The sequence below is a fragment of the Leptodactylus fuscus genome, chromosome 3 (genome assembly GCF_031893055.1).
Source record: "Leptodactylus fuscus isolate aLepFus1 chromosome 3, aLepFus1.hap2, whole genome shotgun sequence".
NCBI lineage: Eukaryota > Metazoa > Chordata > Amphibia > Anura > Leptodactylidae > Leptodactylus > Leptodactylus fuscus.
In genome coordinates this window covers 73,047,461-73,074,387 of record NC_134267.1, presented here as the reverse complement: position 1 = coordinate 73,074,387, position 26,927 = coordinate 73,047,461, and the positions used below count along the sequence as shown (strand labels likewise).

Genomic DNA, 26,927 nt, shown 5'->3' with positions numbered 1-26,927 from the left:
TCAGGGGATCCCACCATTCGACTCAGGAGGGTCACCAAGTCCACTATGACACCTCAGCAAATGATGCCAACACCTCTAAAATGCAACTGGGACAGCAGGGGAAGCATGCCTGGGGGCATCTAACACACCAAAGTCCCTCTATTACCCCACTATCACAGCCTAACAACTACACACTTTCCACATTCAAAAAAACCTCTATCAAAGTGGGAAAATACATGAAAACCTTCTTTACTCCCCAAATGGATGGACACAAACCCCAATTTAAGCTCAACAAACATTAATAAGCACCCCTTTAAATCACATTGCCCATGACAACCACAGATGGAATAGGCAATGGGAAATCCTTCAGTCCCCACCCTGAACTGTCATTGTGGATGTGTGTGTGTGTGATGTGGTAAGACCTTCCAAAATTCACTTTTAAGGCCCTTAACATGAGCCCTTCCAAATTAAGTTACAGGCCCTTAAGCTGAGCTACCAGCAGAAATTGAGGCCCTTCAGGTGACTTCAGCCTTCTAGCTGCAGAGTTTTAGGCCCTTTAACTTAGTTCAGCCTTGCACCAGCAGAGATTTGTTGGCCCGTTGGGTGAGTTGAGCCTTTAAAAAGCAGTCTTTTTTGCCCTTGGCATGAGTAGAGCCTTTAGAAAGCAGTGTTTTTGGCCCTTGGAGTGAGTAGAGCCTTTAAAGTACAGTGTTTTTGGCCCTTGGAGTGAGTGGAGCCTTTCAACTACAGTGCTTTTGGCCCTTGGCATGAGTAGAGCCATTAGAAAGCAGTGTTTTTGGCCCTTGGAGTGAGTAGAGCCTTTAAACTACAGTGCTTTTCGCCTTTGGCATGAGTAGAGCCTTTAGAAAACAGTGTTTTAGGCCCTTGGAGTGAGTAGAGCCTTTAAACTACAGTGTTTTTGGCCCTTGGAGTGAGTGGAGCCTTTCAACTACAGTGCTTTTGGCCCTTGGCATGAGTAAAGCCTTTAGAAAGTAGTGTTTGTGGCCCTTGGAGTGAGTAGAGCCTTTAAACTACAGTGCTTTTGGCCCTTGGCATGAGTAAAGCCTTTAGAAAGTAGTGTTTTTGGCCCTTGGAGTGAGTAGAGCCTTTAGAAAGCAGTGTTTTTGGCCCTTGGAGTGAGTGGAGCCTTTAAACTACTGTGCTTTTGGCCCTTGGCATGAGTAGAGCCTGTAGAAAGCAGTGTTTTTGGCCCTTGGAGTGAGTGGAGCCTTTAAACTACAGTGCTTTTGGCCCTTGGAGTGAGTGGAGCCTTTAAACTACAGTGCTTTTGGCCCTTGGCATGAGTAGAGCCTTTAGAAAGCAGTGTTTTAGGCCCTTGGAGTGAGTGGAGCCTTTAATCTACAGTGTTTTTGGCCCTTGGCATGAGTAGAGCCTTTAGAAAGCAGTGTTTTTGGCCCTTGGAGTGAGTGGAGCCTTTCAACTAACAAATGACTTGTAAGTCTCCGTACTGCCTATGTAGGCACACACTCTCCCTGATGTGTACGATTATCCCCTGACCCTGGTCTATAGTCTCTCACTCTGCCAAATCAGTATCCCTACGCTATGCTGAGGAGGCCCAATAGGCCAAAACAGCGCTGTCCATAGCTGGGAATCTGTTCCTTTTGGAATAGAAATACAAATTTGGCAATTAAATCCACATCATGATATTAGACTTTTTAACTGAGTCATGCATGATGTTAAGGATGCTGCCCTCTAGAGGGTGGCGTACAGAGTGCACTGTTCTCCTAAATACATCCTGGAGAATAGATTTGCATATTTTTTACCTACTATTTGTATAGCATCAACATATTTTGCAGTGATTTGTAAATCAAAGGTTACAGTTGTACAGAGATATAGTACAGCAAACAAAGCAATTCAAACAAATTAGTGACCTCCTCACAAGATCTTCTAATCTATGAAGAAATTGACACACAAGCCTAGCCATTAATTATGAAAATAAATGTGATTTGTGGGGGAAAAAAAGCGGTGGAAACGCTGCAGGAAAAATCGCAGCGTTTTACAGTGCAAGCAAAGGGGATGGGATTCATGTGAATCCCATGGCCACTTTGTGGAAAAAAACGCAGTGTGAACACGCTGCGATTTTCAAAACCGTTGCGGTTTTGAAAATCACAGCATGTCAATTATATCTACGGAATCGCCGGCGGCTTTCCCATAGATATAATTGAAAGTCCACGGAGGAAAACTCTCCAAACTTTCGGTTGAAAGTGCTGCGGAAAGAACCGCAGTGCGTTCACGCTGCGGTTCTTTCTGCAGCGCTTTAGCACTGCTTTTACCCCCAGTGGGGCCTTAGCCTTAACTTGTGTATAAGAGGTGATGATTTTTTTTTTTGAGTTTGTTTCCTTTTAAATTGGTTAACTTTATTTTATATTAGAGTAGATATTTACAATCTAAATTAAGCTTCTCAATGAATAACTGTCATTCAGAATCGGTCATTGGGGGTTATTTATCATCTGTCCCTTTTTGGGCCATACTTTTCACAGGTGCGCCTATTGTTTGTTTTTTTTTTGCTAGTTTTACTTTTTTTTTTTACTAGTTTTACATAGTGCATATGTATACTGTAGAAGCACCTCCTAGTTACATATTGTGCATGTTAGTGTAGGTGTGCTTCTCTTAGGGCATGTGCATGTTTCTTCTTTTTCGTCAAAATGGCGCAATTGCCTCTTTCTAATGCATTCTAATGTGACGGGCTCTTTTACACTGCCCATGGACTTGGGTGCATTTGCACCTTTTTTTTGCACCTTTTTAAAAGTCATAAATACAGCATCAAAAGGGCCTCTATTTAGGCCATGCCCCCTTTTTCACCAAAAAGCAGAATTGGCAAGAGCAGTTTTTACAGGGTGAAAAAAAGCGAAAATGCATAATAAATGAAGCATAGCACAAGAAAAGACCTCAAAAATGCCAAATAACTCCAAAAAAGGGTACAAGAAGCTTAATAAATGTGCTCCATTGAGTGTGAACATGAGTAATAGCACTATTTGTTCTTAGGGAGGCAGTCACTTAGAACCAACCACTGTAAAATAAAAGTGACAACACTGTTATTTCATGGCACTGCAGTCACGCAAGACAATCTTGCTTGGGGATTCTTTTCGTCATGAACATTTTCTTCCTCCGGGAGCACCGAGGACAGCTCTGCTATTCCAAACCTAAGCTACATAAGATTTCAACAGGGTGTATTAGAGCAATGTGGGGCATAGCAGTGTGGAACAATGAAGCCACCATCATTGTTTCAGATTGCTTTTTTTGCATATTCTGTACAGTATCTACTCTATTTCATACCTAGCAATCTGTTACATGTCTGTCTGTCTGTCCATCTATCTGTCTATCTATCTATCTATCTATCTATCTATCTATCTATCTACCTATCTTCAAAAATTCAGCGCACTATTGGCTTTCCCGTTCTGTGCCCCCGGTGAAGCGCTATCGGTGCCGGTACCGTAGCTCTTCACTGTCAGAAGGGTGTTTCTGACAGTCAGTGTCAGTTAGGAACGCCCTTCTTCACAGCAACATCTATAGTGCTGTACTGTGAGAGGGGGCATTGCTTACCGCCCAGCCATGACCCTTAGCAGTGCTCTCACAGTGCAGCGCTATAGACGGTGCTGTGAGGAAGGGCTTCTGAAAGTGAAGAGCTATGGCACCGATAACTCTTCACCATGGGCACAGAACATGAAAGCCACGAAAGTCGGCTTTGTAGCGGTGTGTAAACTGCATGTATCCCTGGAGGTGAAAGGTCCTCTTTAAGTTCAAAGTCCCGACTATGTTTTGAACTAGTGATCTCTCAGGTTCTGTGACAGCTAATAAAGATAAATAACTAGTAAAGACCTGGGCCACATAACAAAATTTTGATTTAGACGCCCCCTGTCCCCACACGGCATAGCGCCTCCTTTCCTGGCATCCACATTGAATAATGTGTAAAATGTATTTATTGGTCTGCACATGATATAAAGTCCCCCTTACCTCCCATGCTTTATATTGCCTCCTTATTGGCCCCATACAGTATACCACTCCTTTATTGGCTCCCATGCAGTTAGTGCCCCCTTTACAAGCACCCTATAAAGTATGTGTTATTGACTTTAGGCCGCCACCTGTATCAGGCCCCTCCAGAGTTCAAGTCAGAGTTCAGGGTTCAGGGTTCAGGGTTGAGATTTATGTACAACATTAAATTACAGTTATTTTTTAATTTACTTTTAATTGTAATCATTTCTGGTTGTTTTTCTTGCAGCCTTTAAGTCATGAATCTGAAAATGCATCTAATGTTATATCAGAGACGAGTTTTCCAAAGAAACAGTTTTATAAGTTTCACATTTTTCCTGGCAAATGGATTAAAGTTTGGTGTGACAGATTGACATTGTTGGCACTGCTGGATAAGTATGTATATGAATTATATTGTAACTGCATGCTAAATATCCAGAACATTTTTGAGGAAAGTGGAGGGCAAATCAGAAAACTACTTTAAAATTCAGTAATAGCTGTACCTTGACTTAAAAGGGGTTGGAAAATGTGTGTTCATCACAAGACTGTGGACCGTAAATCACATGACCATGGTCGGAGCTTTATCCACTAGAAATAAGCAGAATAAATGAAAGCAAGCAGAGATTTAGAAAACTGTGTAACTGATATAGAAAGTAGCTTATATTGGAAAATTGTATAACTTTCTTTTTATTGTTACAAACAATAACACTTGTCTCTTAATATTGGCCTAAAAGTGGACAACCCCTTTAAGTATTATATACATCTACTAGCTTCTGCCCGCTAGCGTCTGCGGGTTGTTGTTGGCAATGAGCCACTTATAATTAGGCAAATGTGGTTGTCGGTGATGCACCTGCGCCCGCGTGTCGGCTCTGCTACATCTGTGGATATGCGCAGCAGCCCCAGCTGTATACAGTAATATATAGTAGTATATAGAGTACATACAGTGTATACAGCAGTATATAGTGGTATATAGAGTACATACAGTGTATACCGTAGTATATAGTGGTATATAGCGTACATACAGTATATACAGCAGTATATAGTGGTATATAGAGTACATACAGTGTATACCGTAGTATATAGTGGTATATAGCGTACATACAGTGTATACAGCAGTATATAGTGGTATATAGAGTACATACAGTGTATACCGTAGTATATAGTGGTATATAGCGTACATACAGTGCATACAGCAGTATATAGTGGTATATAGAGTACATACAGTGTATACAGCAGTATATAGTAGTATATAGAGTACATACAGTGTATACAGCAGTATATAGTGGTATATAGAGTACATACAGTGTATACCGTAGTATATAGTGGTATATAGCGTACATACAGTATATACAGCAGTATATAGTGGTATATAGAGTACATACAGTGTATACCGTAGTATATAGTGGTATATAGCGTACATACAGTGTATACAGCAGTATATAGTGGTATATAGAGTACATACAGTGTATACCGTAGTATATAGTGGTATATAGCGTACATACAGTGCATACAGCAGTATATAGTGGTATATAGAGTACATACAGTGTATACAGCAGTGTATAGTAGTATCTAGAGTACATACAGTGTATACCGTAGTATATAGTGGTATATAGCGTACATACAGTGCATACAGCAGAATATAGTGGAATATAGAGTACATACAGTGTATAAGATAAGATATGATAATCCTTTAATAGTCCCACAATGGGGAAATTTCAGTGATACAGTTTCATAGATGGTACAGTAGTATATAACAAGAGAGAAAACACATACAAGCTCATGGCAGATAGAGAAATCCTAGGAATCATAGCAACTAAAAAAGAAAGAAACACAGACACACTGCAGGATCATTTAGTTCTCTGTGTGAAGTGATGTTAATAATACAGCCCGACCGTGGTTGGAGGACACGAGGAGGTGGTCACAGCATGTAGGTATAACAGGCAGAAACAGTTTTTTTTTTGCAGAGGTGGGGGACATATGCAGCTATCACAATAACATGTGGTAGTTCTTTGGTAGGTAATGAGATCTCCTGCTCACAGCTGATAGTTCGGTATCTTGCATCAGCACTATTGTCCATTAACCACAAAAAATGCCCCAAATGTCCTTCATCACAGCCCTACTCCTTTCTTCTTACCACTGTGTTCTACTGCCCAAAGAAGTCTAAAGCCATCCAGGTATACATGGTGCTGCTCTCTTGCCAAGCTTACATAAACTCATGGGGTAGGTGGGTGATGGAAGGTTCCCAGGCTGTAACAGAGTCCCACGTGTCCACAGTAAAAGAAAGAAATACCAGTCAGCTGTAGGCATCTTCACACATCAGCAATAGACGCCAAAAATTATCTCCTTGAAAGAAGAAGTCCACACTTCCATGTAGGTTTCTTCTTCATGCTCCATGGTGTCCATGCTGTCCTTAGCTTCTGGGGGGATGTTAACAGGCAAATGTGCAAACAGGAAAACTCCAGCTGATTCAGGTCTTGAGTCTTGTCCATGCTTAACAATAGAAACAAAAGGAAAAAAAAATACTCCACAGGGTCTTCCATTCGATTTATAGTTGCTAATTCATAGTGCTAGTTTGTTTGGTTAGAGGATTCTTAAAGATACAGCCAAAAAGAGTGAAAAAGGAAGGTTGCTCTCAGCTTGGAGCTCTGTATCGAGGCAGCCACTCAGTGCGGCGCCATCTTTACATATACAGCAGTATATAGTGGTATATACAGTACATACAGTGTATACAGCAGTATATAGTGGTATATAGACTACACACAGTGTATACAGCAGTATATAGTGGAATATAGAGTACATACAGTGTATACTTTGGTTGTGGATATTTGGATGTGGAAACTCTCATATTGCAGCTGGGAGTGTGCACTTTCAGCCCATATTATATATATAATTGTATTTCTGAACATGTTTTAGTAAACAGCTAAAATAACAAAACTTGTGTCACTGTCCAAATATTTCTGGCCCTAACTGTATATAGAGTACATACAGTGTATACAGCAGTATATAGTGGAATACAGAGTATATACAGTGTATACAGCAGTATATAGTGGTATATAGAGTACATATAGTGTAGACAACATTATATGGTGGTATATAGAGTACATACAGTGTATACAGCAGTATATAGTGGTAAATAGAGTACATACAGTGTATACAGCAGTATATAGTGGTATATAGAGTACATACAGTGTATACAGCAGTATATAGTGGTATAAAGAGTAGATACAGTGTATACCATAGTATATAGTGGTATATAGCGTACATACAGTGTATAAAGTATACAGTGGTATATAGAGTACATACAGTGTGTACAGCAGTATATAGTGGAATATAGAGTACAGTGTATACAGAAGTATACAGTGGTATATAGAGTACATACAGTGTATAAGAGAAGATAAGATAATCCTTTAATTGTCCCGCAATGGGGAAATTTCAGTGATACAGTTTCATAGATGGTACAGTAGTATATAACAAGAGAGAAAACACATACAAGCTCATGGCAGATAGAGAAATCCTAGGAATCATAGCAACTAAAAAAGAAAGAAACACAGACACACTGCAGGATCATTTAGTTCTTAGTTTAGAGGTGGGGGACATATGCAGCTATCACAATAACGTGGTAGTTCTTTGGTAGATAGTGAGATCTCATGCTCACAGCTGATAGTTCGGTATCTTGCATCAGCACTATTGTCCATTAACCACAAAAAATGCTCCAAATGTCCTTCATCACAAGCCCTCCTCCTTTCTTCTTACCAGGGACATACTAAAAAGAATAAAGAAAAAGAATAAACATTACCACCAATGGGGAAAGATGTAAAATAAAGATTTTCTGAGCTTTCTAGGTTTAAAAGAACTGGAATGAAGAGGATATATCTGTAGTGTATAGTGGAATGAACATATATTCCATAGAAACAGATGTATAATAGAGATGAGCGAACACTAAAATGTTCGAGGTTCGAAATTCGATTCGAACAGCCGCTCAATGTTCGTGTGTTCGAACGGGTTTTGAACCCCATTATAGTCTATGGGGAACAGATACTCGTTAAGGGGGAAACCCAAATCCGTGTCTGGAGGGTCACCAAGTCCACTATGACAACCCAGGAAATGATGCCAACACCTCTGGAATGACACTGGGACAGCAGGGGAAGCATGTCTGGGGGCATCTAACACACCAAAGACCCTCTATTACCCCAACATCACAGCCTAACAACTACACACTTTACACACTCAATACCACCTCTCTGACAGTAGGAAAACACCTTGAAACATGTGTATTTGGCACTTGCAGTGAGGAGAGCTTGTCACCAGCAGTGAATTTGGCCCTTGTAGTAAGATGAGGTTGGCACCAACATTTGTTTTGAAAATCAGGGTGGATTGAGCCTCTAACCAGCAGAGTTTGGGCAAATTCATGGTGGAGGGAGCCTCTAAAAACCCCAGTTTGGACCAATTCATGGTGGAGGGAGCCTCTAAAAACCCCAGTTTGGACCAATTCATGGTGGAGGGAGCCTCTAAAAACCCCAGTTTGGACCAATTCATGATGGAGGGAGCCTCTAAACAGCCCAGTTTGGGCAAATTCATGGTGGAGGGAGCCTCTAAAACCCCCCAGTTTGGACCAATTCATGGTGGAGGGAGCCTCTAAAAACCCCAGTTTGGACCAATTCATGGTGGAAGGAGCCTCTAAACAGCCCAGTTTGGGCAAATTCATAGTGGAGGGAGCCTCTAAACAGCCCAGTTTGGGCAAATTCATGGTGGAGGGAGCCTCTAAAAACCCCAGTTTGGACCAATTCATGGTGGAGGGAGCCTCTAAAAACCCCAGTTTGGACCAATTCATGGTGGAGGGAGCCTCTAAAAACCCCAGTGTGGACCAATTCATGATGGAGGGAGCCTCTAAACAGCCCAGTTTGGGCAAATTCATGGTGGAGGGAGCCTCTAAAACCCCCCAGTTTGGACCAATGCATGGTGGAGGGAGCCTCTAAAAACCCCAGTTTGGACCAATTCATGGTGGAGGGAGCCTCTAAACAGCTCAGTTTGGGCAAATTCATGGTGGAGGGAGCCTCTAAACAGCCCAGTTTGGGCAAATTCATGGTGGAGGGAGCCTCTAAAAACCCCCGTTTGGACCAATTCATGGTGGAGGGAGCCTCTAAAAACCCCAGTTTGGACCAATTCATGGTGGAGGGAGCCTCTAAAAACCCCAGTTTGGACCAATTCATGATGGAGGGAGCCTCTAAACAGCCCAGTTTGGGCAAATTCATGGTGGAGGGAGCCTCTAAAACCCCCCAGTTTGGACCAATTCATGGTGGAGGGAGCCTCTAAAAACCCCAGTTTGGACCAATTCATGGTGGAGGGAGCCTCTAAACAGCCCAGTTTGGGCAAATTCATAGTGGAGGGAGCCTCTAAACAGCCCAGTTTGGGCAAATTCATGGTGGAGGGAGCCTCTAAAAACCCCAGTTTGGACCAATTCATGGTGGAGGGAGCCTCTAAAAACCCCAGTTTGGACCAATTCATGGTGGAGGGAGCCTCTAAAAACCCCAGTTTGGACCAATTCATGATGGAGGGAGCCTCTAAACAGCCCAGTTTGGGCAAATTCATGGTGGAGGGAGCCTCTAAAACCCCCCAGTTTGGACCAATGCATGGTGGAGGGAGCCTCTAAAAACCCCAGTTTGGACCAATTCATGGTGGAGGGAGCCTCTAAACAGCTCAGTTTGGGCAAATTCATGGTGGAGGGAGCCTCTAAACAGCCCAGTTTGGGCAAATTCATGGTGGAGGGAGCCTCTAAAAACCCCAGTTTGGACCAATTCATGGTGGAGGGAGCCTCTAAAAACCCCAGTTTGGACCAATTCATGGTGGAGGGAGCCTCTAAACAGCCCAGTTTGGACCAATTCATGGTGGAGGGAGCCTCTAAACAGCTCAGTTTGGGCAAATTCATGGTGGAGGGAGCCTCTAAACAGCCCAGTTTGGGCAAATTCATGGTGGAGGGAGCCTCTAAAAACCCCCAGTTTGGACCAATTCATGGTGGAGGGAGCCTCTAAAAACCCCAGTTTGGACCAATTCATGGTGGAGGGAGCCTCTAAACAGCCCAGTTTGGGCAAATTCATGGTGGAGGGAGCCTCTAAACAGCCCAGTTTGGGCAAATTCATGGTGGAGGGAGCCTCTAAAAACCCCAGTTTGGACCAATTCATGGTGGAGGGAGCCTCTAAAAACCCCAGTTTGGACCAATTCATGGTGGAGGGAGCCTCTAAAAACCCCAGTTTGGACCAATTCATGATGGAGGGAGCCTCTAAACAGCCCAGTTTGGGCAAATTCATGGTGGAGGGAGCCTCTAAAAACCCCCAGTTTGGACCAATTCATGGTGGAGGGAGCCTCTAAAAACCCCAGTTTGGACCAATTCATGGTGGAAGGAGCCTCTAAACAGCCCAGTTTGGGCAAATTCATAGTGGAGGGAGCCTCTAAACAGCCCAGTTTGGGCAAATTCATGGTGGAGGGAGCCTCTAAAAACCCCAGTTTGGACCAATTCATGGTGGAGGGAGCCTCTAAAAACCCCAGTTTGGACCAATTCATGGTGGAGGGAGCCTCTAAAAACCCCAGTGTGGACCAATTCATGATGGAGGGAGCCTCTAAACAGCCCAGTTTGGGCAAATTCATGGTGGAGGGAGCCTCTAAAACCCCCCAGTTTGGACCAATGCATGGTGGAGGGAGCCTCTAAAAACCCCAGTTTGGACCAATTCATGGTGGAGGGAGCCTCTAAACAGCTCAGTTTGGGCAAATTCATGGTGGAGGGAGCCTCTAAACAGCCCAGTTTGGGCAAATTCATGGTGGAGGGAGCCTCTAAAAACCCCCGTTTGGACCAATTCATGGTGGAGGGAGCCTCTAAAAACCCCAGTTTGGACCAATTCATGGTGGAGGGAGCCTCTAAAAACCCCAGTTTGGACCAATTCATGATGGAGGGAGCCTCTAAACAGCCCAGTTTGGGCAAATTCATGGTGGAGGGAGCCTCTAAAACCCCCCAGTTTGGACCAATTCATGGTGGAGGGAGCCTCTAAAAACCCCAGTTTGGACCAATTCATGGTGGAGGGAGCCTCTAAACAGCCCAGTTTGGGCAAATTCATAGTGGAGGGAGCCTCTAAACAGCCCAGTTTGGGCAAATTCATGGTGGAGGGAGCCTCTAAAAACCCCAGTTTGGACCAATTCATGGTGGAGGGAGCCTCTAAAAACCCCAGTTTGGACCAATTCATGGTGGAGGGAGCCTCTAAAAACCCCAGTTTGGACCAATTCATGATGGAGGGAGCCTCTAAACAGCCCAGTTTGGGCAAATTCATGGTGGAGGGAGCCTCTAAAACCCCCAGTTTGGACCAATGCATGGTGGAGGGAGCCTCTAAAAACCCCAGTTTGGACCAATTCATGGTGGAGGGAGCCTCTAAACAGCTCAGTTTGGGCAAATTCATGGTGGAGGGAGCCTCTAAACAGCCCAGTTTGGGCAAATTCATGGTGGAGGGAGCCTCTAAAAACCCCAGTTTGGACCAATTCATGGTGGAGGGAGCCTCTAAAAACCCCAGTTTGGACCAATTCATGGTGGAGGGAGCCTCTAAACAGCCCAGTTTGGACCAATTCATGGTGGAGGGAGCCTCTAAACAGCTCAGTTTGGGCAAATTCATGGTGGAGGGAGCCTCTAAACAGCCCAGTTTGGGCAAATTCATGGTGGAGGGAGCCTCTAAAAACCCCCAGTTTGGACCAATTCATGGTGGAGGGAGCCTCTAAAAACCCCAGTTTGGACCAATTCATGGTGGAGGGAGCCTCTAAACAGCCCAGTTTGGGCAAATTCATGGTGGAGGGAGCCTCTAAACAGCCCAGTTTGGGCAAATTCATGGTGGAGGGAGCCTCTAAAAACCCCAGTTTGGACCAATTCATGGTGGAGGGAGCCTCTAAAAACCCCAGTTTGGACCAATTCATGGTGGAGGGAGCCTCTAAAAACCCCAGTTTGGACCAATTCATGATGGAGGGAGCCTCTAAACAGCCCAGTTTGGGCAAATTCATGGTGGAGGGAGCCTCTAAAAACCCCCAGTTTGGACCAATTCATGGTGGAGGGAGCCTCTAAAAACCCCAGTTTGGACCAATTCATGGTGGAGGGAGCCTCTAAACAGCTCAGTTTGGGCAAATTCATGGTGGAGGGAGCCTCTAAACAGCCCAGTTTGGGCAAATTCATGGTGGAGGGAGCCTCTAAAAACCCCAGTTTGGACCAATTCATGGTGAAGGGAGCCTCTAAACAGCCCAGTTTGGGCAAATTCATGGTGGAGGGAGCCTCTAAAAACCCCCAGTTTGGACCAATTCATGGAGGAGGGAGCCTCTAAAAACCCCAGTTTGGACCAATTCATGGTGGAGGGAGCCTCTAAACAGCCCAGTTTGGGCAAATTCATGGTGGAGGGAGCCTCTAAACAGCCCAGTTTGGGCAAATTTATGGTGGAGGGAGCCTCTAAAAACCCCAGTTTGGACCAATTCATGGTGGAGGGAGCCTCTAAAAACCCCAGTTTGGACCAATTCATGGTGGAGGGAGCCTCTAAAAACCCCAGTTTGGACCAATTCATGATGGAGGGAGCCTCTAAACAGCCCAGTTTGGGCAAATTCATGGTGGAGGGAGCCTCTAAAAACCCCCAGTTTGGACCAATTCATGGTGGAGGGAGCCTCTAAAAACCCCAGTTTGGACCAATTCATGGTGGAGGGAGCCTCTAAACAGCTCAGTTTGGGCAAATTCATGGTGGAGGGAGCCTCTAAACAGCCCAGTTTGGGCAAATTCATGGTGGAGGGAGCCTCTAAAAACCCCAGTTTGGACCAATTCATGGTGGAGGGAGCCTCTAAAAACCCCAGTTTGGACCAATTCATGGTGGAGGGAGCCTCTAAACAGCCCAGTTTGGACCAATTCATGGTGGAGGGAGCCTCTAAAAACCCCAGTTTGGACCAATTCATGGTGGAGGGAGCCTCTAAACAGCCCAGTTTGGGCAAATTCATGGTGGAGGGAGCCTCTAACCAGCCCAGTTTGGACCAATTCATGGTGGATGGAGCCTCTAAAAACCCCAGTTTGGACCAATTCATGATGGAGGGAGCCTCTAAACAGCCCAGTTTGGACCAATTCATGGTGGAGAGAGCCTCTAAAAACCCCAGTTTGGACCAATTCATGGTGGAGGGAGCCTCTAAACAGGCCAGTTTGGGCAAATTCATGGTGGAGGGAGCCTCTAAACAGCCCAGTTTGGGCAAATTCATGGTGGAGGGAGCCTCTAACCAGCCCAGTTTGGACCAATTCATGGTGGAGGGAGCCTCTAAAAACCCCAGTTTGGACCAATTCATGGTGGAGGGAGCCTCTAAACAGCCCAGTTTGGACCAATTCATGGTGGAGGGAGACTCTAAAAACCCCAGTTTGGACCAATTCATGGTGGAGGGAGCCTCTAAAAAACCCAGTTTGGACCAATTCATGGTGGAGGGAGCCTCTAAACAGCCCAGTTTGGACCAATTCATGGTGGAGGGAGCCTCTAAACAGCCCAGTTTGGGCAAATTCATGGTGGAGGGAGCCTCTAACCAGCCCAGTTTGGGCAAATTCATGGTGGAGGGAGCCTCTAAAAACCCCCGTTTGGACCAATTCATGGTGGAGGGAGCCTCTAAACAGCCCAGTTTGGGCAAATTCATGGTGGAGGGAGCCTCTAACCAGCCCAGTTTGGACCAATTCATGGTGGAGGGAGCCTCTAAACAGCTCAGTTTGGGCAAATTCATGGTGGAGGGAGCCTCTAAACAGCCCAGTTTGGGCAAATTCATGGTGGAGGGAGCCTCTAAAAACCCCAGTTTGGACCAATTCATGGTGGAGGGAGCCTCTAAAAACCCCAGTTTGGACCAATTCATGGTGGAGGGAGCCTCTAAACAGCCCAGTTTGGACCAATTCATGGTGGAGGGAGCCTCTAAAAACCCCAGTTTGGACCAATTCATGGTGGAGGGAGCCTCTAAACAGCCCAGTTTGGGCAAATTCATGGTGGAGGGAGCCTCTAACCAGCCCAGTTTGGACCAATTCATGGTGGATGGAGCCTCTAAAAACCCCAGTTTGGACCAATTCATGATGGAGGGAGCCTCTAAACAGCCCAGTTTGGACCAATTCATGGTGGAGAGAGCCTCTAAAAACCCCAGTTTGGACCAATTCATGGTGGAGGGAGCCTCTAAACAGGCCAGTTTGGGCAAATTCATGGTGGAGGGAGCCTCTAAACAGCCCAGTTTGGGCAAATTCATGGTGGAGGGAGCCTCTAACCAGCCCAGTTTGGACCAATTCATGGTGGAGGGAGCCTCTAAAAACCCCAGTTTGGACCAATTCATGGTGGAGGGAGCCTCTAAACAGCCCAGTTTGGACCAATTCATGGTGGAGGGAGCCTCTAAAAACCCCAGTTTGGACCAATTCATGGTGGAGGGAGCCTCTAAAAAACCCAGTTTGGACCAATTCATGGTGGAGGGAGCCTCTAAACAGCCCAGTTTGGACCAATTCATGGTGGAGGGAGCCTCTAAACAGCCCAGTTTGGGCAAATTCATGGTGGAGGGAGCCTCTAACCCGCCCAGTTTGGGCAAATTCATGGTGGAGGGAGCCTCTAAAACCCCCCGTTTGGACCAATTCATGGTGGAGGGAGCCTCTAAACAGCCCAGTTTGGGCAAATTCATGGTGGAGGGAGCCTCTAACCAGCCCAGTTTGGACCAATTCATGGTGGAGGGAGCCTCTAAACAGCTCAGTTTGGGCAAATTCATGGTGGAGGGAGCCTCTAAACAGCCCAGTTTGGGCAAATTCATGGTGGAGGGAGCCTCTAAAAACCCCAGTTTGGACCAATTCATGGTGGAGGGAGCCTCTAAAAACCCCAGTTTGGACCAATTCATGGTGGAGGGAGCCTCTAAACAGCCCAGTTTGGACCAATTCATGGTGGAGGGAGCCTCTAAAAACCCCAGTTTGGACCAATTCATGGTGGAGGGAGCCTCTAAACAGCCCAGTTTGGGCAAATTCATGGTGGAGGGAGCCTCTAACCAGCCCAGTTTGGACCAATTCATGGTGGATGGAGCCTCTAAAAACCCCAGTTTGGACCAATTCATGATGGAGGGAGCCTCTAAACAGCCCAGTTTGGACCAATTCATGGTGGAGAGAGCCTCTAAAAACCCCAGTTTGGACCAATTCATGGTGGAGGGAGCCTCTAAACAGGCCAGTTTGGGCAAATTCATGGTGGAGGGAGCCTCTAAACAGCCCAGTTTGGGCAAATTCATGGTGGAGGGAGCCTCTAACCAGCCCAGTTTGGACCAATTCATGGTGGAGGGAGCCTCTAAAAACCCCAGTTTGGACCAATTCATGGTGGAGGGAGCCTCTAAACAGCCCAGTTTGGACCAATTCATGGTGGAGGGAGCCTCTAAAAACCCCAGTTTGGACCAATTCATGGTGGAGGGAGCCTCTAAAAAACCCAGTTTGGACCAATTCATGGTGGAGGGAGCCTCTAAACAGCCCAGTTTGGACCAATTCATGGTGGAGGGAGCCTCTAAACAGCCCAGTTTGGGCAAATTCATGGTGGAGGGAGCCTCTAACCAGCCCAGTTTGGGCAAATTCATGGTGGAGGGAGCCTCTAAACCCCCCCGTTTGGACCAATTCATGGTGGAGGGAGCCTCTAAACAGCCCAGTTTGGGCAAATTCATGGTGGAGGGAGCCTCTAACCAGCCCAGTTTGGACCAATTCATGGTGGAGGGAGCCTCTAAACAGCTCAGTTTGGGCAAATTCATGGTGGAGGGAGCCTCTAAACAGCCCAGTTTGGGCAAATTCATGGTGGAGGGAGCCTCTAAAAACCCCAGTTTGGACCAATTCATGGTGGAGGGAGCCTCTAAAAACCCCAGTTTGGACCAATTCATGGTGGAGGGAGCCTCTAAACAGCCCAGTTTGGACCAATTCATGGTGGAGGGAGCCTCTAAAAACCCCAGTTTGGACCAATTCATGGTGGAGGGAGCCTCTAAACAGCCCAGTTTGGGCAAATTCATGGTGGAGGGAGCCTCTAACCAGCCCAGTTTGGACCAATTCATGGTGGATGGAGCCTCTAAAAACCCCAGTTTGGACCAATTCATGATGGAGGGAGCCTCTAAACAGCCCAGTTTGGACCAATTCATGGTGGAGAGAGCCTCTAAAAACCCCAGTTTGGACCAATTCATGGTGGAGGGAGCCTCTAAACAGCCCAGTTTGGGCAAATTCATGGTGGAGGGAGCCTCTAACCAGCCCAGTTTGGACCAATTCATGGTGGATGGAGCCTCTAAAAACCCCAGTTTGGACCAATTCATGATGGAGGGAGCCTCTAAACAGCCCAGTTTGGACCAATTCATGGTGGAGAGAGCCTCTAAAAACCCCAGTTTGGACCAATTCATGGTGGAGGGAGCCTCTAAACAGGCCAGTTTGGGCAAATTCATGGTGGAGGGAGCCTCTAAACAGCCCAGTTTGGGCAAATTCATGGTGGAGGGAGCCTCTAACCAGCCCAGTTTGGACCAATTCATGGTGGAGGGAGCCTCTAAAAACCCCAGTTTGGACCAATTCATGGTGGAGGGAGCCTCTAAACAGCCCAGTTTGGACCAATTCATGGTGGAGGGAGCCTCTAAAAACCCCAGTTTGGACCAATTCATGGTGGAGGGAGCCGCTAAACAGCCCAGTTTGGACCAATTCATGGTGGAGGGAGCCTCTAACCAGCAGAGTTGGTGGAAATCAGGGTGGAGGGAACCTCTAACCAGCAGAGTTGTGGGAAAGCAGGGTGGAGGGAGCCTCTAACCAGCAGAGTTGTGGGAAAGCAGGGTGGAGGGAGCCTCTAACCAGCAGAGTTGTGGGAAAGCAGGGTGGAGGGAGCCTCTAACCAGCAGAGTTGGTTGAAATCAGGGTGGAGGGAGCCTCTAACCAGCAGAGTTGGGGGAAATCAGGGTGGAGGGAGCCTAGTATTAGCAGAATTGTGCAACGCTTATGGTGGATGAGTATGAGGATGCGGAGGAATTGGAGAGGTTGAGTACAGACATGGAGTTTCATGTTGGGGTGCTTTACACAGGTGGGCACAAAAATGAAGGCTCTATCCAGTGGTGGTTCATTTTTATCAAAGTGAGCCGGTCGGCACTCTCAGCTGACAGACGGGTGCGCTTGTCAGTGATGATGCCACCGGCTGCACTGAACACCCTCTCAGATAGGACGCTGGCGGCAGGACAGGACAGCACCTCCAAGGCATATAGGGCAAGTTCAAGCCACAGGTCCAACTTCGACACCCAATACGTGTAGGGCGCAGAGGGGTCGGAGAGGACAGGGCTGTGGTCGGAAAGGTATTCCCGCAACATGCGCCTATACTTCTCACGCCTATACTTCTCACGCCTGGTGACACTAGGACCCTCCGTGGCGGCACTTTGGCGAGGGGGTGCCATCAAGGTGTCCCAGACCTTAGACAGTGTGCCCCTCGTTTGTGTGGACCGGTGAGAACTTGGTTGCCTACTGGAGGAACTGCCCTCCCTGCCGCCAACGTCACATGCTGGAAACATCTCCATCATATTCTGCACCAATTGCCTGTGGCAAGCATTGATGCGATTGGCCCTCCCCTCTACCGGAATAAAAGACGAGATGTTGTTTTTATACCGGGGGTCAAGGATAGCAAAGATCCAGTACTGGTTGTCCTCCATGATTTTGACAATACGCTTGTCGGTTGTAAAGCACCCCAACATGAACTCAGCCATGTCTGCCACAGTGTTAGTTGGCATGACTCCTTTGGCCCCACCGGAAAGTTCAATCTCCATTTCCTCCTCATCATCCATGTCTACCCATCCGCGCTGCAACAATGGGACGATTCGAAGTTGTCCGGAAGCCTCCTGTATCACCATCACATCATCGGACAACTCTTCTTCCTCCTCCTCCTCCTCCTCCTCCTCCATTAAACGCAGTGAAGCGGACAGATGTGTGGACCTACTCTCCAGCTGTGACGGATCGGATGCTATCCCTAACTCCTCTGTGTGATCTGAGTTATCCCTGATGTCAATCAGGGATTCTCTCAGAACACACAAGAGCGGGATTGTAAGGCTCACCATCGCATCCTCAGAGCTCACCCTCCTTGTGGACTCCTCAAAGACCCGTAGGATGTCACAAAGGTCTCTCATCCATGGCCACTCATGGATGTGAAACTGAGGCAGCTGACTTTGTGGCACCCTAGGGTTTTGTAGCTGGTATTCCATCAAAGGTCTCTGCTGCTCAACCACTCTATTCAACATCTGAAACATTGAGTTCCAGCGTGTGGGGACGTCGCACAAAAGCCGGTGTTGTGGCACATGCAGGCGTTGCTGGAGAGATTTTAAGCTAGCAGCGGCTACTGTCGACTTGCGAAAGTGGGCGCACATGCGCCGCACTTTCACCAGTAGCTCTGGAACATTGGGGTAGCTCTTTAGGAAACGTTGCACCACTAGGTTGAAGACATGGGCCAGGCATGGAACATGTTGGAGTCCGGCAAGCTCCAGAGCTGCTACCAGGTTCCGGCCGTTATCACAAACGACCATGCCTGGGCCCAGGTGCAGCGGCTCAAACCATATTGCCGTCTCATCGAGGAGGGCATCCCTCACCTCGGAGGCAGTGTGCTGTCTGTCCCCCAAGCTGATCAGCTTCAGCACAGCCTGCTGACGTCTACCAACGCCAGTGCTGCAATGTTTCCAACTCGTAGCTGGGGTCAATCTAACAGCGGAGGAGGAGGCGGTGGCGGAGGAGGAGGCGGTGGCGGAGGAGGAGGCGGTAGAGGAGGAGGAGGAGGGGGGTGTTCTTCTCGTGTCCCTGCCAGGAATGTTAGGCGGGGAGACGAGGTACACCGGGCCAGTTTGGGAAGCAGTCCCAGCCTCAACTACATTCACCCAGTGTGCCGTCAGTGAAATGTAGCGTCCCTGTCCGCATGCACTTGTCCACACGTCGGTGGTCAAGTGGACCTTTGTGCAAAGCGCGGAACTAAGGGCCCGCCTGATGTTGAGTGACACGTGCTGGTGCAAGGCGGGGACGGCACACCGGGAGAAGTAGTGACGGCTAGGGACGGCATAGCGAGGTGCCGCAGTTGCCATCAGGTCCAGGAAGGCGGGAGTTTCAACAAGCCGGAACGCCAACATCTCCTGGGCCAGCAGTTTAGCGATGTTGGCGTTCAAGGCTTGCGCGTGTGGGTGGTTAGCAGTGTATTTCTGCCGCCGCTCCAATGTCTGAGAGATGGTGGGTTGTTGTAAAGAAGCGCCTGATGGTGCCTTTGATGGTGCAGGAGAAGGAGATAAGACAGGAACAGGGGAGGATGAGGGAGAAGTCAACAAAGTGGCGGAGGCAGATGAAGTGGTGTCCTGGCTCGTCCTCTGGAGTGCATCGCCAGCACAGTCAGCAGTGGCAGTGGCAGAGGCAGAGGCAGTGGCAGAGGCAGTGGCAGTGGCGTGAACGGCAGGCGGCCTTTGTCCTGCCGTTGCTGCCTGCCACTGATTCCAGTGCTTGGATTCCAAATGACGGCGCATTGAAGTAGTGGACAGGTTGCTCTTCTCAGAGCCCCTAATCAATTTCGAGAGGCAAATTGTGCAGACAACACTATATCTGTCCTCGGCGCATTCCTTGAAAAAACTCCTCACCTTCGAGAAACGTGCCCTCGAGGTGGGAGTTTTTCGGGGCTGGGTACGAACTGGAACATCTTGGGAGATTCCGGGTGTGGCCTGGCTTCGCCTAAGCTGCTGACCTCTGCCTCTGCCTCTAGCTACCCTTTTTGGTGCTGCACCTGCCTCAACATCCACACTACTTTCCCCGCTTGACATCCCCCCTGTCCAGGTCGGGTCAGTGTCCTCATCATCCACCACTTCCTCTTCCAACTCCTGTCTCATCTCCTCCTCCCGCACAATGTGCCGGTCAACTGGATGCCCTGACGGCAACTGCGTCACATCATCGTCGATGAGGGTGGGTTGCTGGTCATCCACCACCAAATCGAACGGAGATGGAGGAGACTCTAGTGTTTGAGCATCTGGACACAGATGCTCCTCTGTTAGGTTCGTGGAATCGTGACATGGAGAGGCAGGTTGAGGGACAATGAAAGGAGCGGAGAACAGCTCTGGGGAGCAGGGACAGTTGGGGTTATTGTTCTGTGAAGCTTGGGAATTTTGGGAGGAAGGAGGACAAGACTGTTGGGTAATAGGAGGAGAGGAGGCAGAGTCTGACTGGCTGCTGGACAATGTGCTGTAAGCGTTCTCTGACAGCCATTGCAAGACCTGTTCCTGGTTCTCGGGCCTACTAAGGTTTGTACCCTGCAGTTTAGTTAATGTGGCAAGCAACCCTGGCACTGTGGAGTGGCGCAATGCTTGCTGCCCCACAGGAGTAGGCACGGGACGCCCTGTGGCTTCACTGCTACCTTGCTCCCCAGAACCATTCCCCCGACCTCGCCCACGGCCTCGTCCACGTCCCTTTCCGGGAGCCTTGCGCATTTTGAATTCCCAGTTAGAAATTGGCACTATATACCAGTAGCAAAAATTGTGGGTGCACGTAACCCCAATATATTCTTTGAATTCCCAGTCAGACAATGGCACTATATACCAGTAGCAAGAAATGAGGGTATTTATAACCCCAATATATTCTTTGAATTACCAGTCAGAAACTGGCACTATATGGCAGTAGCAAGAAATGAGGGTATTTATAACCCCAATATATTCTTTGAATTCCCAGTCAGACAATGCACTATATACCAGTAGCAAGAAATGAGGGTATTTATAACCCCAATATATTCTTTGAATTCCCAGTCAGACAATGGCACTATATACCAGTAGCAAGAAATGAGGGTATTTGTAACCCCAATATATTCTTTGAATTCCCAGTCAGACAATGGCACTATATACCAGTAGCAAAAATTGTGGGTGCACGTAACCCCAATATATTCTTTGAATTACCAGTCAGAAACTGGCACTATATGGCAGTAGCAAGAAATGAGGGTATTTGTAACCCCAATATATTCTTTGAATTACCAGTCAGACAATGGCACTATATACCAGTAGCAAGAAATGAGGGTATTTATAACCCCAATATATTCTTTGAATTCCCAGTCAGACAATGGCACTATATACCAGTAGCAAGAAATGAGGGTATTTGTAACCCCAATATATTCTTTGAATTCCCAGTCAGACAATGGCATTATATGGCAGTAGCAAGAAATGAGGGTATTTGTAACCCCAATATATTCTTTGAATTCCCAGTCAGACAATGGCACTATATACCAGTAGCAAGAAATGAGGGTATTTGTAACCCCAATATATTCTTTGAATTCCCAGTCAGACAATGGCACTATATACCAGTAGCAAAAATTGTGGGTGCACGTAACCCCAATATATTCTTTGAATTACCAGTCAGAAACTGGCACTATATGGCAGTAGCAAGAAATGAGGGTATTTGTAACCCCAATATATTCTTTGAATTCCCAGTCAGACAATGGCACTATATACCAGTAGCAAGAAATGAGGGTATTTATAACCCCAATATATTCTTTGATTTTCCAGTCAGACAATGGCACTATATACCAGTAGCAAGAAATGAGGGTATTTATAACCCCAATATATTCTTTGAATTCCCAGTCAGACAATGGCACTATATACCAGTAGCAAGAAATGAGGGTATTTGTAACCCCAATATATTCTTTGAATTCCCAGTCAGACAATGGCACTATATACCAGTAGCAAGAAATGAGGGTATTTGTAACCCCAATATATTCTTTGAATTCCCAGTCAGACAATGGCACTATATACCAGTAGCAAAAATTGTGGGTGCACGTAACCCCAATATATTCTTTGAATTACCAGTCAGAAACTGGCACTATATGGCAGTAGCAAGAAATGAGGGTATTTGTAACCCCAATATATTCTTTGAATTCCCAGTCAGACAATGGCACTATATACCAGTAGCAAGAAATGAGGGTATTTATAACCCCAATATATTCTTTGAATTCCCAGTCAGACAATGGCACTATATACCAGTAGCAAGAAATGAGGGTATTTGTAACCCCAATATATTCTTTGAATTCCCAGTCAGACAATGGCACTATATACCAGTAGCAAGAAATGAGGGTATTTGTAACCCCAATATATTCTTTGAATTCCCAGTCAGACAATGGCACTATATACCAGTAGCAAAAATTGTGGGTGCACGTAACCCCAATATATTCTTTGAATTACCAGTCAGAAACTGGCACTATATGGCAGTAGCAAGAAATGAGGGTATTTGTAACCCCGATATATTCTTTGAATTTAATTCCCAGTCAGACAATGGCACTATATACCAGTAGCAAGAAATGAGGGTATTTATAACCCCAATATATTCTTTGAATTCCCAGTCAGACAATGGCACTATATACCAGTAGCAAGAAATGAGGGTATTTGTAACCCCAATATATTCTTTGAATTCCCAGTCAGACAATGGCACTATATACCAGTAGCAAGAAATGAGGGTATTTGTAACCCCAATATATTCTTTGAATTCCCAGTCAGACAATGGCACTATATACCAGTAGCAAGAAATGAGGGTATTTATAACCCCAATATATTCTTTGAATTACCAGTCAGAAACTGGCACTATATGGCAGTAGCAAGAAATGAGGGTATTTGTAACCCCAATATATTCTTTGAATTCCCAGTCAGACAATGGCACTATATACCAGTAGCAAGAAATGAGGGTATTTATAACCCCAATATATTCTTTGAATTCCCAGTCAGACAATGGCACTATATACCAGTAGCAAGAAATGAGGGTATTTGTAACCCCAATATATTCTTTGAATTCCCAGTCAGACAATGGCACTATATACCAGTAGCAAGAAATGAGGGTATTTGTAACCCCAATATATTCTTTGAATTCCCAGTCAGACAATGGCACTATATACCAGTAGCAAAAATTGTGGGTGCACGTAACCCCAATATATTCTTTGAATTACCAGTCAGAAACTGGCACTATATGGCAGTAGCAAGAAATGAGGGTATTTGTAACCCCAATATATTCTTTGAATTCCCAGTCAGACAATGGCACTATATACCAGTAGCAAGAAATGAGGGTATTTATAACCCCAATATATTCTTTGAATTCCCAGTCAGACAATGGCACTATATACCAGTAGCAAGAAATGAGGGTATTTGTAACCCCAATATATTCTTTGAATTCCCAGTCAGACAATGGCACTATATACCAGTAGCAAGAAATGAGGGTATTTGTAACCCCAATATATTCTTTGAATTCCCAGTCAGACAATGGCACTATATACCAGTAGCAAAAATTGTGGGTGCACGTAACCCCAATATATTCTTTGAATTACCAGTCAGAAACTGGCACTATATGGCAGTAGCAAGAAATGAGGGTATTTGTAACCCCAATATATTCTTTGAATTCCCAGTCAGACAATGGCACTATATACCAGTAGCAAGAAATGAGGGTATTTATAACCCCAATATATTCTTTGAATTACCAGTCAGAAACTGGCACTATATGGCAGTAGCAAGAAATGAGGGTATTTGTAACCCCAATATATTCTTTGAATTCCCAGTCAGACAATGGCACTATATACCAGTAGCAAGAAATGAGGGTATTTATAACCCCAATATATTCTTTGAATTCCCAGTCAGACAATGGCACTATATACCAGTAGCAAGAAATGAGGGTATTTATAACCCCAATATATTCTTTGAATTACCAGTCAGAAACTGGCACTATATGGCAGTAGCAAGAAATGAGGGTATTTGTAACCCCAATATATTCTTTGAATTCCCAGTCAGACAATGGCACTATATACCAGTAGCAAGAAATAAGGGTATTTGTAACCCCAATATATTCTTTGAATTCCCAGTCAGACAATGGCACTATATACCAGTAGCAAAAATTGTGGGTGCACGTAACCCCAATATATTCTTTGAATTACCAGTCAGAAACTGGCACTATATGGCAGTAGCAAGAAATGAGGGTATTTGTAACCCCAATATATTCTTTGAATTCCCAGTCAGACAATGGCACTATATACCAGTAGCAAGAAATGAGGGTATTTATAACCCCAATATATTCTTTGAATTCCCAGTCAGACAATGGCACTATATACCAGTAGCAAGAAATGAGGGTATTTATAACCCCAATATATTCTTTGAATTACCAGTCAGAAACTGGCACTATATGGCAGTAGCAAGAAATGAGGGTATTTGTAACCCCAATATATTCTTTGAATTCCCAGTCAGACAATGGCACTATATACCAGTAGCAAGAAATGAGGGTATTTGTAACCCCAATATATTCTTTGAATTCCCAGTCAGACAATGTCACTATATACCAGTAGCAAGAAATGAGGGTATTTATAACCCCAATATATTCTTTGAATTACCAGTCAGAAACTGGCACTATATGGCAGTAGCAAGAAATGAGGGTATTTGTAACCCCAATATATTCTTTGAATTCCCAGTCAGACAATGGCACTATATACCAGTAGCAAGAAATGAGGGTATTTGTAACCCCAATATTTCTTTGAATTCCCAGTCAGACAATGGCACTATATACCAGTAGCAAGAAATGAGGGTATTTGTAACCCCAATATATTCTTTGAATTCCCAGTCAGACACAATGGCACTATATACCAGTAGCAAGAAATGAGGGTATTTATAACCCCAATATATTCTTTGAATTACCAGTCAGAAACTGGCACTATATGGCAGTAGCAAGAAATGAGGGTATTTGTAACCCCAATATATTCTTTGAATTCCCAGTCAGACAATGGCACTATATACCAGTAGCAAGAAATGAGGGTATTTATAACCCCAATATATTCTTTGAATTCCCAGTCAGACAATGGCACTATATACCAGTAGCAAGAAATGAGGGTATTTATAACCCCAATATATTCTTTGAATTACCAGTCAGAAACTGGCACTATATGGCAGTAGCAAGAAATGAGGGTATTTGTAACCCCAATATATTCTTTGAATTCCCAGTCAGACAATGGCACTATATACCAGTAGCAAGAAATGAGGGTATTTGTAACCCCAATATATTCTTTGAATTCCCAGTCAGACAATGGCACTATATACCAGTAGCAAAAATTGTGGGTGCACGTAACCCCAATATATTCTTTGAATTACCAGTCAGAAACTGGCACTATATGGCAGTAGCAAGAAATGAGGGTATTTGTAACCCCAATATATTCTTTGAATTCCCAGTCAGACAATGGCACTATATACCAGTAGCAAGAAATGAGGGTATTTATAACCCCAATATATTCTTTGAATTCCCAGTCAGACAATGGCACTATATACCAGTAGCAAGAAATGAGGGTATTTGTAACCCCAATATATTCTTTGAATTCCCAGTCAGACAATGGCACTATATACCAGTAGCAAGAAATGAGGGTATTTGTAACCCCAATATATTCTTTGAATTCCCAGTCAGACAATGGCACTATATACCAGTAGCAAGAAATGAGGGTATTTGTAACCCCAATATATTCTTTGAATTCCCAGTCAGACAATGGCACTATATACCAGTAGCAAAAATTGTGGGTGCACGTAACCCCAATATATTCTTTGAATTACCAGTCAGAAACTGGCACTATATGGCAGTAGCAAGAAATGAGGGTATTTGTAACCCCAATATATTCTTTGAACTCCCAGTCAGACAATGGCACTATATACCAGTAGCAAGAAATGAGGGTATTTATAACCCCAATATATTCTTTGAATTCCCAGTCAGACAATGGCACTATATACCAGTAGCAAGAAATGAGGGTATTTATAACCCCAATATATTCTTTGAATTACCAGTCAGAAACTGGCACTATATGGCAGTAGCAAGAAATGAGGGTATTTGTAACCCCAATATATTCTTTGAATTCCCAGTCAGACAATGGCACTATATACCAGTAGCAAGAAATGAGGGTATTTATAACCCCAATATATTCTTTGAATTCCCAGTCAGACAATGGCACTATATACCAGTAGCAAAAATTGTGGGTGCACGTAACCCCAATATATTCTTTGAATTCCCAGTCAGACAATGGCACTATATGGCAGTAGCAAAAATAGTGGGTGTATATAGCCCCAATTCTATTGCTAGGGGACTTGCAGGGTATTTCTGGGGTGAAGGTGGGGGGGGGCACACCGTTGGAACGGGTATCGGGGGTATATATCGGGTATACGGGAATACACTGTCAGTGTATTCCATTCAGGATCCTGGGAAAGCTGGGTTGCGGCGATTGAGCCCGTCAGTGCCACGTTACACTGACAAGCTTCTCCCTGGAATTGAAGTTATATGTAAGCCCAATATATTCTTTGAATTCCCAGTGAGACAATGGCACTATATGGCAGTAGCAAAAATAGTGTGTGTATATAGCCCCAATTCTATTGCTAGGGGACTTGCAGGGTATTTCTGGGGTGAAGGTGGGGGGGCACACCGTTGGAACGGGTATCGGTGGTATATATCGGGTATACGGGAATACACTGACAGTGTATTCCATTCAGGATCCTGGGAAAGCTGGGTTGCGGCGATTGAGCCCGTCAGTGCCACGTTACACTGACAAGCTTCTCCCTGGAATTTAGCTCTTATAAGAGCTGTTGGTTGTCTTCTCCTTCCTATCCTAGCCTGTCCCTGCCTACCCAGAATCTAAGCCCTAGCTAACTGGACGGAAACCTCCGTCTCCGGTGAATTGCAAGCTCAGAATGACGCGAAGCTGGGCGTCGCTGTTCTTTTAAATTAGAGGTCACATGTTTTCGGCAGCCAATGGGTTTTGCCTACTTTTTTCAACGTCACCGGTGTCGTAGTTCCTGTCCCACCTACCCTGCGCTGTTATTTTAGCAAAAAAGGCGCCAGGGAAGGTGGGAGGGGAATCGAGTAATGGCGCACTTTACCACGCGGTGTTCGATTCGATTCGAACATGCTGAACAGCCTAATATCCGATCGAACATGAGTT

General features: G+C 45.5%; 1 protein-coding gene across 2 annotated transcripts in view; it reads left to right on the top strand.

The window, feature by feature from the left end:
* Positions 1–26,927, top strand: part of PCNX2 (pecanex 2) — a 383,347-nt gene that overhangs the window by 119,063 nt on the left and 237,357 nt on the right. For both annotated transcript variants that reach the window (XM_075267754.1, XM_075267755.1), the window contains one exon: positions 4,220–4,365. In XM_075267754.1, the coding sequence (XP_075123855.1) occupies positions 4,220–4,365 (146 nt within the window). The remainder of the gene's footprint in view (positions 1–4,219; positions 4,366–26,927) is intronic.